Raw genomic sequence first — 15,980 nt, 5'->3', positions numbered from 1 at the left:
CATCATATTCTGTATCCACGGCTCTCTCATGGTCCTCTTCCCCCCTCGCTGGATCTCACTTGCGCATCGTCCCTTTGCAGCACACTCTGTCACACTGGTCAGTGGTGCATGCGGAAGGAGAGGAACGGTTAGTGGAGCCACAGATGTGCCCATGTCCGTTCCTCTCCATTTGACGCTTAGTGGAAGATGAAAGTTGGTGGAGCACAGCAACACATACATAGAGTCGGTGTATATCAGTGATGGAATATTAGTGAGGGATTGTAGATGCATTATCACAGGAGGCCCTCTAAACCTTTAATTAATCCCTGCAGTGCTGCTTAATTTGTAAAAAAAATAGGTGCCAGCACCCTCGTCAGATTGCACCACCCATTACTACTGCCAGAGCTGCCAATGATGGTACCAACACAGCTGCTAAACATCACACTCCTGCAAGAGTGACATTTCATACTATTCCAAATCCTCCAAGCATAAGAATGGCTTACGTGACAGGTATTAGTCAGTTCTAATCAGGGCTTTGAGTGGGATGAAAAAACTGGGGGGTCTCTCAAAGGGGCGAGGACAATGTAATTAAGGGCATGGCTTAAAAACACGTGAACTAAAAATCTGTGCTTAGCAAAGTGTACCGTTTGACTTGTATTTTGCTGTTTCTGTCATTGCTTCTAGATTTATGACACAACAAGTAACATCATACCTACAACAAGCCAGGACTATTGGCGTTGTCAATGGTTGTTAGTTGCAAAAGATAAATAAGCAGAAACTATGGCTTGTATATAATATTAAAAAAGCTTCCACTTAAAGCCCTTGTGACACCACAACGATGTTGCTGCTCCTGAGTTTTAAAAAGAGAATGGAAATCCAGAGAGAAAATTTCCCTTCCCCTACAACGCTCACCTGGCATGACGTCATGCCGTAACTTCTCCACTAGTGTGAAGTGAGCACTGCAGTCCGGAAAAAAACGGACCGCCTGTGCCAGGGTACAAAACAGAGCCTGCTAGAGACCCGTTTCGAGGCCCCCTTTAAAAAACTGCTGGTGCTCAGTACCGGTGAGACCCGGCCCACTTGAAGCCCTGTTTCTAATGTATATTGAATTAATGAACAACTGTTGTTATGCTTATCTCTAAATTAAACAGAGAGCACCACCATGTGGCAGACTGTCATAAGTACTAGTATTGACAATTAAGTGCCGGTGGTGAGCACTGGAAACCACTGGCTTAAATTAAGCACTGAATCCCTGGTAGTACTGCCTCTCCCAGAGGGCACATTGGCCAATATGTATGGACATTCTGTGCCTAAGGTTTTAGCAATGAATGTCACTGAACTTGCCATCTATAGAGACTGGCACATTTCTTTACTGAAAATGTACAATAAAAAGGTCTTTGTGAGTTAGGGTGGAGATAGCCAAAGAATGGAGCTGACTGCTGTGTTTGGTATGCAGGGCTGTGAGCTGGAGAGCACAGGGAGGCGAAGATGCAACCACGCATCACATCTTTAGGGGAGGCAGGGAAATTACCCATGAGGCAACTGCAGGTGATGAAAGTCACGAGAGGGGATTCCAGCCCATGGATGTTTGCTCACCTAGGATCTAACACATTAACATCTGCTAGAAGTTAAACCTCATATAAATTTAAGTCCTATATTGTGAATTAGATCACCAGGTGCATTAATGTGGAGGTGGGGAAAGCAGTGTTTTCTTGCTGCATTAATTGTGCAACTTTCATGTTTTCTGCCCTCATCAAAATTGATGACTATTACATTTGGGACCGTCCCAAATTCTGCTGCTAGTCATCCTTCAGGTGGGAAAAATGCAGAGTTCGCGGAAGTATTGAAAAGTGCCTAGGTGCACATGTTTTAGGTGAACCCGCGATGAACTCTACGCTCCAGGCTTATCGGAGGCTGCCGGCTGGAGACGCTAGGGGGATGGATTGGTGGGAAGCGGGATGGATGGTTAAGTATACGCGTGGTGTAATGTATGGATATATCTCATAAGTGCCGCAAGACGAGCAGCAATAAGTCACCAGGGAAGGACTCCGGGGAGGCAGTGGCGGTGATTTGTTAAGGTCAGACCCCATGAGCACAGAGCTGTTTTATTTCTGTACCTCATAAAAAGGTAGTTGATATCTTCTAATGTGGTAGTACAGTATACCATACCTGTCATGCCGTAAAACCTAGACAGGGCCACGAGGACTCTGCAGAAAAAAGTCAGCAGTTCTAGGTGCCGCAACGTAAGGAGGGGGATTCATGCCCCCAACTCTCAACATAGGCCTGCATCTCATAAATTTAGATGTCGCGTTTTTCTTTCTTAATTTATGTCAGAGAGTCACCAATGGTGTCCATCTAGTGTTGGAAAGCTCTACCTTTCCCCACTTCTAACAAATCCACAGCAGATTCTGTGTGTGTAACCCACAGTTCACAAGTTAAAATCCTGCGCGGGTCTACTCGGTCTTTCATCTTTCTGCACAGGTGAGGGTTCAGGCTGCAAATGTAAGACTTCACCATAGAAATACTGTACTGAAAATCTAGCAAGGCGGCTCAAGGGTGGGGGCTCTCTCTGTGCAAGTGCACGGGTACTCAAACATTTTAGTTTGGAATCCTAGAGGTTCCTCTAAGTCTCCACTTCATATAAGGGGTCAATTTTGAGTCAGTCCCCGTTTGAGTAATCTCTATTTGGCTAGTAACGGTAGTTACCAGAAGTCCTGGGCGAAATTCCAATTTTGCCAGCATAATGTGCGTAATTTCATGATGTGCATGTTACTTGATATTCCTCAAATTACGCCATAACACCATGTCATACAATTATGCGTCATACACTGTAAAAATGTACTACAAATGTGCAATTCAAAATTTACCACAACTGCACATGAACAACAGAACGTGAGCAGCTGTTTTCCATGGTGCTTTTTTTGCACTACTGTTTTTAGCGCAAAATATGTCCCCACATCAAAAATTGGTGTGAGCATGCATTTCGTGCTAAAATATACCGTTTAATGGTGGATTGGCATTTTACGTCATTATATGTAATTTAATCATATTGCATACGTTTTTCACATCCCTAGTTACCAGCTGTAGCAAATGGGTTCTCCTCATTTAGCCCCTCCCCTGGGGAGTGCTAAGCCCCCAGGACTCAAAAGAGCCCATAAGAATAAGGATTTCAGAAGCGCAATGAGTGGAAATGTGCTATCACAGCACCACCACACGTGGGCCCTTTAATACCTGAAAATTAATGCAGGCAGGGCTTTAAGTGGGATGAAAAAACTGCGGGGTCTCTCAAAGGGGCGTGGCCGATGTAATTAAGGGCATGGCTTAAAAACACGTAAGCTAAAAATCCGTGCTTAGCACAGTGTGCCCCCAACTTGTACTTTTCTGTTTCTGTCATTGCATCCAGATATATGATACAACAAGTAACATCATACCTACAACAAGTCAGGACTATTGGCTTTGTCACTGGTTGTTAGTTGCATAAGATAAATAAGCAGCAACTATGGCTTGTATATAATATTTAAAAAGCTTCCACTTAAAGGCATGGTGACACCACAACAATGTTGCTGCTCCTGAGTTTCAAAAAGAGAAGGGAAATCCAGAGAGAAAATGGCTCTCTTTAAAGGTTTTCCCTTACTCTACAACGCTCACCTGGCATGACGTCATGCTCTTGACGTAACTTCTCCACTAGTGAGAAGTGAGCAGTGTGAGCATGTGCACATCGATGTTCCAGCTGTCATTGCAGTCCGGAAAAAAAAACAGACAGCCTATGCCAGGCAACAAAACAGAGCCCGATAGAGACCCATTTCGAGGCCCCCTTTAAGAAACTGCCGGGGCTCAGCACCGGTGAGACCCGGCCCACTTAAAGCCCTGACTGCAGTTGAAATGCCTGGGTGAAATTCTAGCTAAAAATGGGGAACTGCATGTGGGAATGAACACAGAAACCCCAATTCCTGCATGTCAATCCTTTATTAAGCTGAACATCTCTGCATTTCTGTGTAGACGAGTGGGACTACTTAACAGTAACAGTGCAACCAGTAAAATTACGTCATTATGAAGTAATTTTATATGTGCTCATTCTGGAGGTGGGAATAGGCATTCCAGGAGAGAGATGCCTTGAAACTATAACATCCCCCAACTTTCAAGTTTGAAGGCACTCCCGGTCACAAGTATTAGAGAGGCAGATAGTGAGAAACGGGACAGTTGCAGGTTTACTCATGTAAGAAACTAGAGAAGATCTAGTTCCGGGGTGGGGCAGGGAAACGAGCACCCACAAACAGGGAGGGGGGTGCACAGAAAGAGATTTGCTGCATGGAAGATCATGTGCTCCGTGGAGAAAAAAAAGCGAATCATTTAAAACTGAAATACACTTTTCTAAAATATTTATGACAGAGTAAATGCATATGTATTACCTTTACTCTTGTGAAAATACTATTTTTATTTGAGAAAGCTTAAATTCACAAAATAGAGAGCCTCTCCAGGGAAATTACGATTGTTGCAGCTTTACAATACTTGTGAAAGGTGTGCATGAAATTCTAAATAATTGCGAATTTACGCTGAACAGATGCTGAATATTCAGGAATGCATTTTACTTTTTTTTTGTAATTATTTTTTTTATAGAGCATACCCCTAGTACAGCCCGTTCCGGTTCATAGGACGTACATTTTTTTGTGAACTTCCGTTTTTGTCTCTCCGTAAAATAATTCTTTGTATTATTAACAACGAGCCCAGGTCATTTCCAATGTTTGTCGATTACTGTCCCGATCAACACAAACTCTCGCAACAGCATTTACTGCTCTCTCGACCTCACTCCACTGAGACAGCTTCTCTTGCTGTTCGATGCTGCTGAGAATTATGTCTTTGGATGCTGGATGCGTGATAGCCTGCCCCCTAGTGCTCAATCTGTCGTATTGCACCAGCGGCTTCTCTTTCCTCGCCTCGTCCAAACCGTGGCCTGAAGGTGGCTGGCGTCCCTGCTGTGTCGAGGTCCGGCAGCTCCCTTCACTCTCCTTAAAAGGAACCGTCGTACGTCCTAAAGCCCCAGATACGGGCGAGAGCACAGGCGATATTATGCTAAATCCTGCCGTCGGGTTAATTTAGAAGTCATACGAAATCGGCAGCGAAGAGACAGGAGATAAGGGCGGCGCTTTGTTTCAGTCCCCGGGGCAGGCAGGGACGTGCGATGGCTCATCTTTCGAGGCATGCAGTAAAATCCATGCTTCGAAGCAGGCAGAAGCACGTTTCAATGAGCGTGGCAGCGCGTGGGGGCCACGTGACGCTTCATGCCTTCAGAAGCATCCATGGAGAGATGTAGAGAGAAGAACGCGCTCCCCACATCCCTGCACGCGCTCTCCGACTCATCAAGAGTGAGACGTGTTTACATCCTCCCTGTGCGCTTTTCTACAGAGCGCAGACAAAACATGTTACCAACCTCCCTGTGCCCTCTCCTGCGAGAAAGGGGGTTCTAACCAACCTTTGTGTGTACCCTCTTACAGAGAAAGGGGGGTGTTACCAACCTCGGTATGTGATCTCTTACAAAGAAAGGGGGTGTTACCAACCTCTGTGTGAACCATAAAGGGAGTGTCACCAACCTCTGTGTGTACCCTGTTACAAAGAAAGCGGGGTATTACCAACCTCTGTGTGTACCCTCTTACAAAGAAAGTGAAGTGTTACCAACCTCTGTGTGTACCCTCTTACAAAGAAAGTGGGGGGTTACCAACCTCTGTGTGTACCCTAAAGGGAGTGTTAGCAACCTCTGCGTGTACCCTCTTACAAAGAAAGTGGGGTGTTACCAACTTCTGCGTGTAACCTCTTACAAAGAAAGTGGGGTGTTACCAACCTCTGTGTGTAACCTCTTACAAAGAAAGGGGTGTGTTACCAACCTCTGTGTGTGATCTCTTACAAAGAAAGGGGGTGTTACGAACCTCTGTGTGTACCCTAAAGGGGGGTGTTACCAACCTCTGTGTGTACCCTCTTACAAAGAAAGTGGGGTGTTACCAACCTCTGTGTGTAACCTCTTACAAAGAAAGCGGGTTGTTGCCAACCTCTGTGTGTAACCTCTTACAAAGAAAGTGAAGTGTTACCAACCTCCTTGTGTACTCTCTTACAAAGAAAGTGGGGTGTTACCAACCTCTAAGTGTAACCTCTTCCAAAGAAAGTGGGGTGTTACCAACCTCTGTGTGTAACCTCTTACAAAGAAAGTGAAGTGTTACCAACCTCTGTGTGTGATCTCTTACAAAGAAAGTGGGGTGTTACCAATCTCTAAGTGTAACCTCTTACAAAGAAAGTGGGGTGTTACCAACCTCTGTGTGTAACCTCTTACAAAGAAAGTGAAGTGTTACCAACCTCTGTGTGTGATCTCTTACAAAGAAAGTGGGGTGTTACCAACCTCTGTGTGTAACCTCTTACAAAGAAAGTGAAGTGTTACCAACCTCTGTGTGTGATCTCTTACAAAGAAAGTGGGGTGTTACCAACCTCTGTGTGTAACCTCTTACAAAGAAAGTGAAGTGTTACCAACCTCTGTGTGTGATCTCTTACAAAGAAAGTGGGGTGTTACCAACCTCTAAGTGTAACCTCTTACAAAGAAAGTGAAGTGTTACCATCCTCTGTGTGAAAACTCTTACAAAGACAGTGAAGTGTTACCAAGCTCTGTGTGTAACCTCTTACAAAGAAAGTGGGATGTTACCAATCTCTGTGTGTAGTGTAACCTCTTACAAAGAAAGTGAAGTGTTACCATCCTCTGTGTGTAATCTCATACAAAGAAAGTGGGATGTTACCAACCTCTATGTGTACCCTCTTACAAAGAAAGTGGGGTGTTACCAACCTCTGTGTGTACTCTATTATTGAGAAATTGAGATGTTACCAACCTCATTGCGTGGTCTATTACGAAGAAAATAATCTGCTACCAACCACATTGTGTGCTGTCTTAAAGAAAGTGAGCTATTACCAATCTCATTGTGTGCTCTTGTATAGCTGTTACCACCCGCTCCGTGTGCTGTTATAAAAGAAGTGGTATTTCACCAACCTCTTTAAGTGCTCTTATAAGGGAAGTGAGATGTTACCAACCTCTTACTGTTCTTTTTATATAGAGAGAGTGAGCTGTTAGCAGCCTCTTTATCTGCTCTCTCATAAAGTGAGATGTTACCAACCTCTTACTGTACTTTCATATAGAGAGTGAGCTGTTAGCAGCCTCTTTATCTGCTCTCTCATAAAGTGAGATGCTACCAACCTCTTACCGTACTTTCATATAGAGAGAGTGAGCTGTTAGCAACCTCTTTGCGTGCTTGCATATAAATGGAGATGCGCTCAGACTCGTTGTGCGCTCTCTTAATAATAGTAAAATAGGCCATACCTGGTGGCGACGTACCTCTGTGGAGTTGAACAAGATATGAGACCTGCTTTCCTGTGCGCCCGCCTACAGAAAGGAGCAGTTTATTGCGTTGTATCAATCTCTCTGGCTGCTCTATTACACTATTAAAATGAGGGGCGTATTTATTTACTTTTTTATGCAGTACTTAATTATTCATTCATGTATTTATGTTTCATTCATTTATTTAGAGCTCTTGTAAAATGCTGTCTGTCGCTTTTCGGTGACAGAAACACACTTAAAAGGGTAATGGAGAGGGGAAAGTCCAGTCTGCGAGGCTGAGATGCTTCAGATGGCGAGGCTGAGTAGCTCTGTTTTCAAAACTTTTCCAAATCTCTTGTGCTTGAGATCAAGACTCGGGGTCGGATTAAAGTCCTCCCTCCCTCCGGGTCCTCATATGACCAGGAGGCTCTGCTCTGTGCTTAATCTGAGCCGGTGGTTGCAGGTGGAGCCCACTCATTTCTGGAGAGAGAAGAACTTGAAAGGAAAAAGAAAGAGTAAGAATAAAAACAGTCATAAAGGGAGCAACAAGGATTCGAAAGCAACCTGTAAGGGTGAGGTAGAGGTAAGGAGTGTGTGGTGGCTGAGGAAAGAGGCGTGAGGTGGAATTGAGACTATGCATCTTTGATGTTCGGCAATCCCGACACTCATCAGCACCAGTTTCCGGCTTCTGAGGACAACTTTGAGCACCAGTGCTTATTATTTTACAAATTAAGCACTGCATTTGCCTGTGTGTTTCAGCCCCTAAACAGATGAGATGAACAGACATAGAAGAATGCGTTTGGATGACACACGAGGGATGTTAACAAATTCTCTGTGAGATAATCTCAGAGCACAATGTGCTCTCCACCTCGCCATCACTTCCGCTAACAGAAAAACAATAGCATGTGTTGTCAACTTCCCTAGGTGCTCCTAGGACCTCACAGTAATGCATTACCAATCACTCCACCTGCCTTATTTTGACACAAAATAGAAAAAAAAATAGGTTGTTAAGCTTCCCTGTTACGCAGAAGACATCCCGCACTGCTACTCAAGTGGCCACTGCCGCCCATGTGGAGAGCTCTGGCAACTGGCATTGCCAATAGAGCAGGGCATCCTCTACTGCAGGGTTCTCCAAAGTCAGTCCTAGAGCAAAGGTTCCATGCTAGATTTTAAGATAACTACATTTATCTAAATGGGGATATGCAAAAAATCTGGCATGGATCCGGCCCTCCAGGACCGACTTTGGAGAACCCTGCCGTACGGCATCACTTGTAGTAGTAAATAGAGGTGGACAAAGAGCGTGCCAGGGATAGAAGCAGTATTAACCCGTGCCACTCGCTTCCATCTTTCCCCTCCCCCATTGTATTGCGGCAGTAATCCGGCATGGGCGGGGTCCTTTAATGTTGCTTTCTGGGAATAACTACAAAAATAAAAGTAAAATTCTGCCTTTGTACAAAATGGTAAAGCGTGGCAAGCCGCGAGCCGAAGTTTATGTTTCTGGTGCTTCTGACATTCATGATGCATTGCGAAACACTCCAAAGGTAGTTCTGTAAAATTTTGGCATGATTTCTGAAATATTCCTGAAATTTGTTAGTCATTGCTCCATGAGGTTTGCCATGTGTGGGAAATCCTGGAAGTTTTGAAATATACGTGAGATGAAATGAAAATAAATACTAAAACACAATTATGGAAACAAGATGTCTAATGGCTGATACTTTGGCAAATTAAGTTATTTAACTGAATATTTAATATACTTTTTTTATCTGATATTTAAATCTAAAATTTTAAAAACCTAGGTATGATGCGTGCAGAATGTCCATGATCTGATGTGAAGCAATCATGGAAGAAGGGGCTACAAGTCATTCCATTGAATATGATACTTGTAAATCAATGTCTACCGTAACCACCTTGACAAATCTAGCTTTGCCGGGTATTGGGTGGCCAAGACTCAAATACTCTTTCTTGTTTTTCCTTTCAGATGAACAGACCGATCCAGGTGAAGCCGGCGGACAGCGAGAGCAGAGGAGGTAGTTGCCTAATACATTCTATCCCTTACTTCTGTGTACTGCGCATGTGTATTTTTGTGAACCGCACCAGGCGCTGCGCGTATCAATTAGCCCGATAATGGTTGCCAAAGAAATTCCCTATGCTGCTCTGCTTGTCCTCATCCAATTCTCTCTCCTCTCCTGCCCTTTGCCTAATATTCAATTATTATTCGATTTCCAAAAGGCAGAAAATTCAGAGTTTGGCCCGGCAAGCGAGCCACTGCCTTATTAGGGAGATAACTTGCGGAATGACGGCTTCGGAAAGAGAGTCGGGTATGTGTGTCATACTTACGCGGAGCGTTGTTGATGAAGATGGTAGAGAAGATGAAATGTGGTCAGAGGGGCTGGCGCCTTTTTTGCATTGGGATCACTGTCTGAGTAAGAGGATGACCCTTACAAAGGTCTCTCCCCAGAATCTTTATACCTCCCCTACAGAGGGTCTCACAGTGGAGGGATATTAACACTGGTCTCTCTTAGTCAATTTCGGTGTAATGCCTAGTGTTCCTTTGAAAATGAATATCCCTCTCAGTTGGTGTCGCTAACGCCTGCGCATGCCGTTTATGCATTACAAGTACTTACTTGCTACCCACATAATACCCCAGGTACTGGGAGGTTCAATGGGACCTCTTTCCACTTAGATTTTGAGGACATCTGTAAGCACATGGATGTGTCAATTGTTTGTGTTTATTCGTAGCAGGTAAAACATACAGCTGAGTATTCTAACAGACCTGTTGAAAAGCAGAACTGCTCCCTAATGTAGACTGTCAAAACCTCGAACATTAATAAATACCTTTCTACACGCATTTCGACCTGATTTCGGTTCCCGAGTGCAGCCAGACTCTCTTCACAGCTATTTCAGGCGTAGGTCATTGTAATAATCTAACTCCAGCCCTAACATCTTCAGGGGCAGGGGTTGTCAGGGAGTATTGATGCGCAATGGACATGTTTGTAGAGACATGTTTATGCATGTCACATATTTTGATGGTCGATTGTGGTCACATTCTGTGTTTTCGAAATCTGTTCTCACAAAAAGAGTTGTAATGTATATTAGATTGGCGTAAGATCCATGCACCCGGCGACAGCCGCCTGTAAAGCCCTGCATTGGTGCTTCGTGGCGCTGGACAAAGTCTCATGTGCAGTAAGAAGAGGAGATGTGTGTGGGGGGCTCTAGTGGCAGACAACCTCTTACAAGCCAGATTACTGTATCACAGCCAATGCTTGTTGCATCACCTATTATTAAACCCTGCTCTTGCACAAGTGAATGATGGCACAGGCTTGTACCACAGAGTGATGGTGAACGTGACTATTAAGGAAGATGGGAATGCCAGCACTGGAAAATGTACAACGTGGGGTAAAAATACCAGTAAAACTATTGTTTAAGGCATTTCTGTGTTCAATCTGTAGGTGAACAAATGTGCCCTAACCGCTCGCCTGCGCGCCTTGAGGGAAGGCTGTCGCAGGACCTGTTGAACCCTCTTCTTAGAAGAAAAAACACAAAGAAGTCCCTGTATCTTAATGTCTAACAGGACAAAATACCTCACACAGGCCAAGTGTATTATGGAAGTGTTAACAAATCATCTTTCAACCTCTTTAACTACATAGGCTGTATCCTTACCCTAGGATCATATCATTTTCACTATACCACAGTAACAACAATCCCTCACAGTATACTTCTATTTGGACACACGGGTTAAATTGGAAAAGGTTTATTAAAAATTAGAGATAAAAACAGAAATACATGACATAGTCAATCTAATGTCATTAATAGTATGCCTCCCAATACAGGTTACAATCTTGTTATAGCACATAGAATTAAAAAATATTAAAAAGTCGACGCAGAGTTTCGGTGTTGATTCAATACTATCACCTTCTTCAGGACAAAAATGTTCAAAAAATCTTTATATTAGGTGGATTATGTTTGATAAATTACATAATCAGTAGAGTTTAATAATCTTGCCACAGGTAATGTTTCCTTGAGAGGGCCTCTCTCATTGGATTAGTTCTGTTTTTATCTCCATCAGAGCCACCGTCTTGTTCTGGTGTGGGGGTTTGATATAAACTTTCTTACGTTTAAGAATTCTATTATATAAAGAAATGTTGTTTTAGTTTTTGGTTTTCAGTTTTCCAGCACGCTTATAAATTTGCATTTGATATACTGGAACTTTTGGCAGCAGGCTGAACCAAACGATTCAATGCATATGGTTCAACGATAAAATCTGTATGTTCAACAGCGGCCTCCCTGCTCTGACGGTTCTCGGGAAAAGTTTCAATCCCTCTTCTTAAACATAACTCTTTTTACTCCATCACATTAGTGTTTAGATGAGTTTTTGAAGCTCACCGTGAATATACATCTCTGCTGTTGCCTTACTCTAATCTCATTTCCTTGTTCATGACCCATGCCTTTTTAGATCTGGCCTAAGGGCAGCATTAAATTGCATACCAGCCTTGTGTTTCCCCAACAAATCATGGTAAAATACATATTTATTTCTATACATTCATAGCTTTTTGGTCAGCCTCTTACAGCCATTGTTCTGTTCAAGCACCATTCATATGTTGTTTCTGCCCACCACTACATCCAGCATGGAGCAATGGGCCAGACAGACGGCTTCACCCATTGACCGACTTGTACTGCGAGTGGTGGGATTTTCCTGATCACATGTGCACAACTACCTGAAAAGAAGTGCAAAGCTGGTGATTCTATGGTGCTGTGCCACTCCTTTATTTTTATATTTTTTATATCTTTGCTGAAAGCTTTTTGCATATTGCCTATGTTTGCACAAAAATACATAACAACATAGTGAGGCTACCAGGCCTATTGGCTTTGCCAATGCTTGTTTAACCTTGCTGTCAGTACCTCACCCGTTTGCTAAGCTACGTTTATATATATTTTAGAGTCAGTTCCAGTTCCAGGGCATTTTAGGGGTGTGATTAAGGTTGTGGCTAATTATATTAACTTGAATTGTTTGCTTCAAATATGACTCAATAAACACATCTTTGCCGTTCCCCAGGCCAGGCGCATTTCCATAACCAGGTGCTAATTTTTGTCATTTAGCGACCATCAGATCGCATCACAGCATGCAGAAACCGCTCTCCCTTTTCTAATTGGGCAACACTAATTAACAACACACGATAGCATCGCCCCCATTTCCGCCACTTTCTGTCCTGGTGCCAATCACTGCAGATTTCAGGCGGGGGCGCTGACTGTCTGGAGACTGGCAGAGCAGGCATCATTCCAATATCTGTGGCAGGGACCTAGATAACCTAATGATGAGCTGGCTCTAATTTCCTGCTCCCTGCTCTTATCAGGGGCGCACAGGACGCGCGTGGCGGTGAAGCGGGGGAGGGGTTAGCGCCTCTTCAGTTGTCAATAAAATGAAATCTGTGGTACAGTCAAATTCCCATGGAGCAACAAGCCCATGGGCCTCAGAGGTATACAAGGGCAAGTCCCAAGAAAGTGACCATCACCCAGGGGAGACATTGCAAACATCTTCAAGTGAGTGCGTGTGGGAGGTCAAACGCTAAAGCGGCAAAGGGTAGAAGTTGGCCATAATATGTGAGCTTGACTTCAAAGTGGAGAACTCAACCATGAATCCGAAAATTGCTGGTGCAAAAATAGCAGAGGCAAGCTGTCGTCCAGATATATCATCTCTGTCACTAATGAAGAACACCCTTCCTCCAGCTGTACCTAGAGACGTGAGAGCCGCCTTCCCATAGGGACTTGTGGTCTTGTCTCTGTACGACACATGGAATTTGAAAAGTGGCATCTGTTCATGCCTGCAGCCACTGCAGTGGTGGATTTGAGAGACAGTACGTTTGTTACAACACCTGTATCACCCCTCCACCCTGTGAAACACAATCTGCCTAGAAGGCCTAGCCAATAGCTGCAAGACAAACACTCATATGTGCACTGATTATGTCTTGTTTAGATTATGCTAATACCCTCTTTTCCGGTATTCCGGCCTATATGCTAAAGAAACTGCAGATAGTCCAAAATACTGCTGCTAGATTGTTATCTGGGCTGTCCTCTAGGGACAGTGTACAGAGCCAGCTCCTTCTGTACCACTGGCTACCAGTAGCCACCAGAGTTAAATTTAAGCTACTGATTTTGGCCCATCGGGCACTTCATGGTAGCGGGCCCTTATATCTTCAGAAGCGGATTGCCTTCTATGTACCTGGGCAGGCTTTGCGCTCAGCGTCTTTGTATTTGGTTCATGTCCCTCGCTTTAAGCGACAGAGGATCGGAGGTGGAAAGCTGAAAAACTTTCTTTTTGTTTGAGGATGAGCATTCTACTTCCATAGATTCGCGCCGGGACACTCTTGAGTATCTGTGCGCGTAATAAATGCATATAACATAACATAACATCAACTACATCTTGAAATTAAAGTTTCTCTGGTGTTCCATTTCCTACTGTAAAGCTTGTGGGTCCATTGTGAGATGGACAGAGGGTCCCCAGCCGAAATGGTTTTCTTAGCAAAATTACAATTTCCAGTACTATTGTAAAAATAAAAAAACACACCAATACTAGGCGAACTGCGTACATTCCACGTCATTTTAGCTATCGAGGTGATGGTGTTCTGCAGTGTGACAAGCTTTCGTTATTGCTCAATGTTAGTAAAACATGTTTTAAAAGCTCATAAGGTTTTACTTACAGTGACGTAGGACTTTCCCAATCATAAAGCACAAATCCTACTCCCTAAAAATAATCAATACATTAAATTTATAACAATCATGTCTCTTTCTTTGCTTTTGGTCAAACTTCCCCAACTCCATTATACCATCCGCCTAAAACTCAAACTGTCCATTATTAATAGCAACTTGAGTAGAGAGTTTCTGCATTTATAGGAGAGTTCGAGGAGCAAAGTCGCAGGGTAATGAAAAGTTTGTAGATGTTTGAAAACCTGCTGTCATAATGTGTTCTAACAGTAAGCCTGGGGTAGGAAAACTGTAAGACATTGATCGATTTTCCACATATTGAATGTGTGCTGTTCAATATTTAGGATTAGCATTAAAACACGTTTATGAAATTATTTATATTGAGTGTAAATGTTAAGCAGGAATACAATTATTTAGAAAAAGTACTAGGAGAAAAATGATAGCACAATTTTTTGTGTCTTTCTTCTTTGGCTAATATTAAAATTCTTTCAAGTAGGAAGATAAGTGATAGAACACTGAGTCATACTCTAATGATGAATTGCTTTATACTTTACATGAAGGATGTGATGTATATAATATGTACACTATTGCCAGCACGCGGCTACTTTATTCATTTTGATATTAAAAGGTTGAATGTAAGCACTGAATCTATCTTAGCTTCTCTTCTTAAAATGAATGTCAGTCCAGCTCCTTGCACTTGAGTTTCAAAGAAAAGTCGATGCCAATAACAGAATGTAAAGATGTGTTTGAACGCTTTGAGCTGGTGAAATGATTTTAAATAATGAAAACAATATACAATCGAATGGATCTGGACTGGAAATAGTGACTGGCCTAAATTAGACCCACCAAGAACAGCATAAAACTCAGAATTAGAAAGATTGCTGTATAGAGCTGGGAGTGTGGGTCCTCTGTGTAGTAAAATTCAATAATCTTTTCAGAATGACTTAGAAATATGTTAATTATCGGTACTAAAAACAATTTTATGTAGATTTGCCTCATCCATTTTTATTGTGGAGCTCTCAAACTCTGGCTGGGACTTGCTAGTCTGTGGATGGACGAGCCCGCCCTGTTATTGAAGCCCTCCCCCCCCCCCCCCCAGCTTGTGATTTTACCAGAGCCCTTCTGAATGAATGAACCAGGTCTCCCAAGCCTGGACAAAGCCCCAGCAGCCCCCAAGAGTTTATCACGGAAAGTGGTGTTCTTTAAAAATAAAAAACTTTTTTTATATGCACTTATATAGCGCGCAGCTACCCGGAGGCATCCTAGCGCTGTTAGCGCACCACAGAACGAAGAATAGTGTTACTATTTTGAAGAAGCCAAGTCTTTGGTGCTTTTCGATGAGGAAATTCCATTCCGAAAGATCGAAGAGAGCGGAGGGGGCTATTCACACTTTAGGTGCGTCGTATGAGAATGAACGCCCACCATATTTCACTCTCTTAATGACAGGTGTCGTTGCAAGGAAGGCGTTAGACGAGCGCGATGCTTTCCCGGAGGGTAAAAGGATCGCAGGGGACAAGCGATCACAGGCCATTTGTCGCACAACGCCCGATGGGCAATACATAAATTTGATCCTTTCTGCTATAGGGAGCCAATGGAGAAGACACTGTCTGTGGTACTCAAGCCTACTGATTATGATTGGGCAAGACAAAGGGGCTGATTTAGACCTTGGCGGGTGGGTTACTCGTCACAACGTTGACGGATATCCCGTCCGCCGAAATATAAATCCCCAGGAATAGAAAAGGATTTTTATATCGGCAGACACCGTTGTGATGGAGTAATCGAAGATCAACCTGTGAGTAAGCGATGCTACATATGGACTGAAAGAGCCATCTAGTCCACACATTTACATCAATACAGCTACCACCACAGAGACAACTCCTCTGCTTATTTTCCCTTTGTGTTGTAGAATTTGTATAGCGCTTACCACCAAAGTGACGGGCAGTGAAGCGCTTCACTC

At 43.4% G+C, this 15,980-nt stretch overlaps 1 protein-coding gene across 8 annotated transcripts in view; it reads left to right on the top strand.

Moving 5' to 3' along the window:
* The window catches only part of CELF4 (CUGBP Elav-like family member 4), a 1,309,605-nt gene that overhangs the window by 643,505 nt on the left and 650,120 nt on the right, over positions 1-15,980 (top strand). For all 8 annotated transcript variants that reach the window (XM_085628957.1, XM_085629010.1, XM_085628985.1 and 5 more), the window contains exon 3: positions 9,303-9,351. In XM_085628957.1, the coding sequence (XP_085485083.1) occupies positions 9,303-9,351 (49 nt within the window). The remainder of the gene's footprint in view (positions 1-9,302; positions 9,352-15,980) is intronic.

This window comes from Triturus cristatus, chromosome 2_1 (assembly GCF_964204655.1).
Source record: "Triturus cristatus chromosome 2_1, aTriCri1.1, whole genome shotgun sequence".
Classification (NCBI taxonomy): domain Eukaryota; kingdom Metazoa; phylum Chordata; class Amphibia; order Caudata; family Salamandridae; genus Triturus; species Triturus cristatus.
Note: the sequence above shows the minus strand (reverse complement) of the source record. Positions and strands in the feature narration are given on the sequence as shown.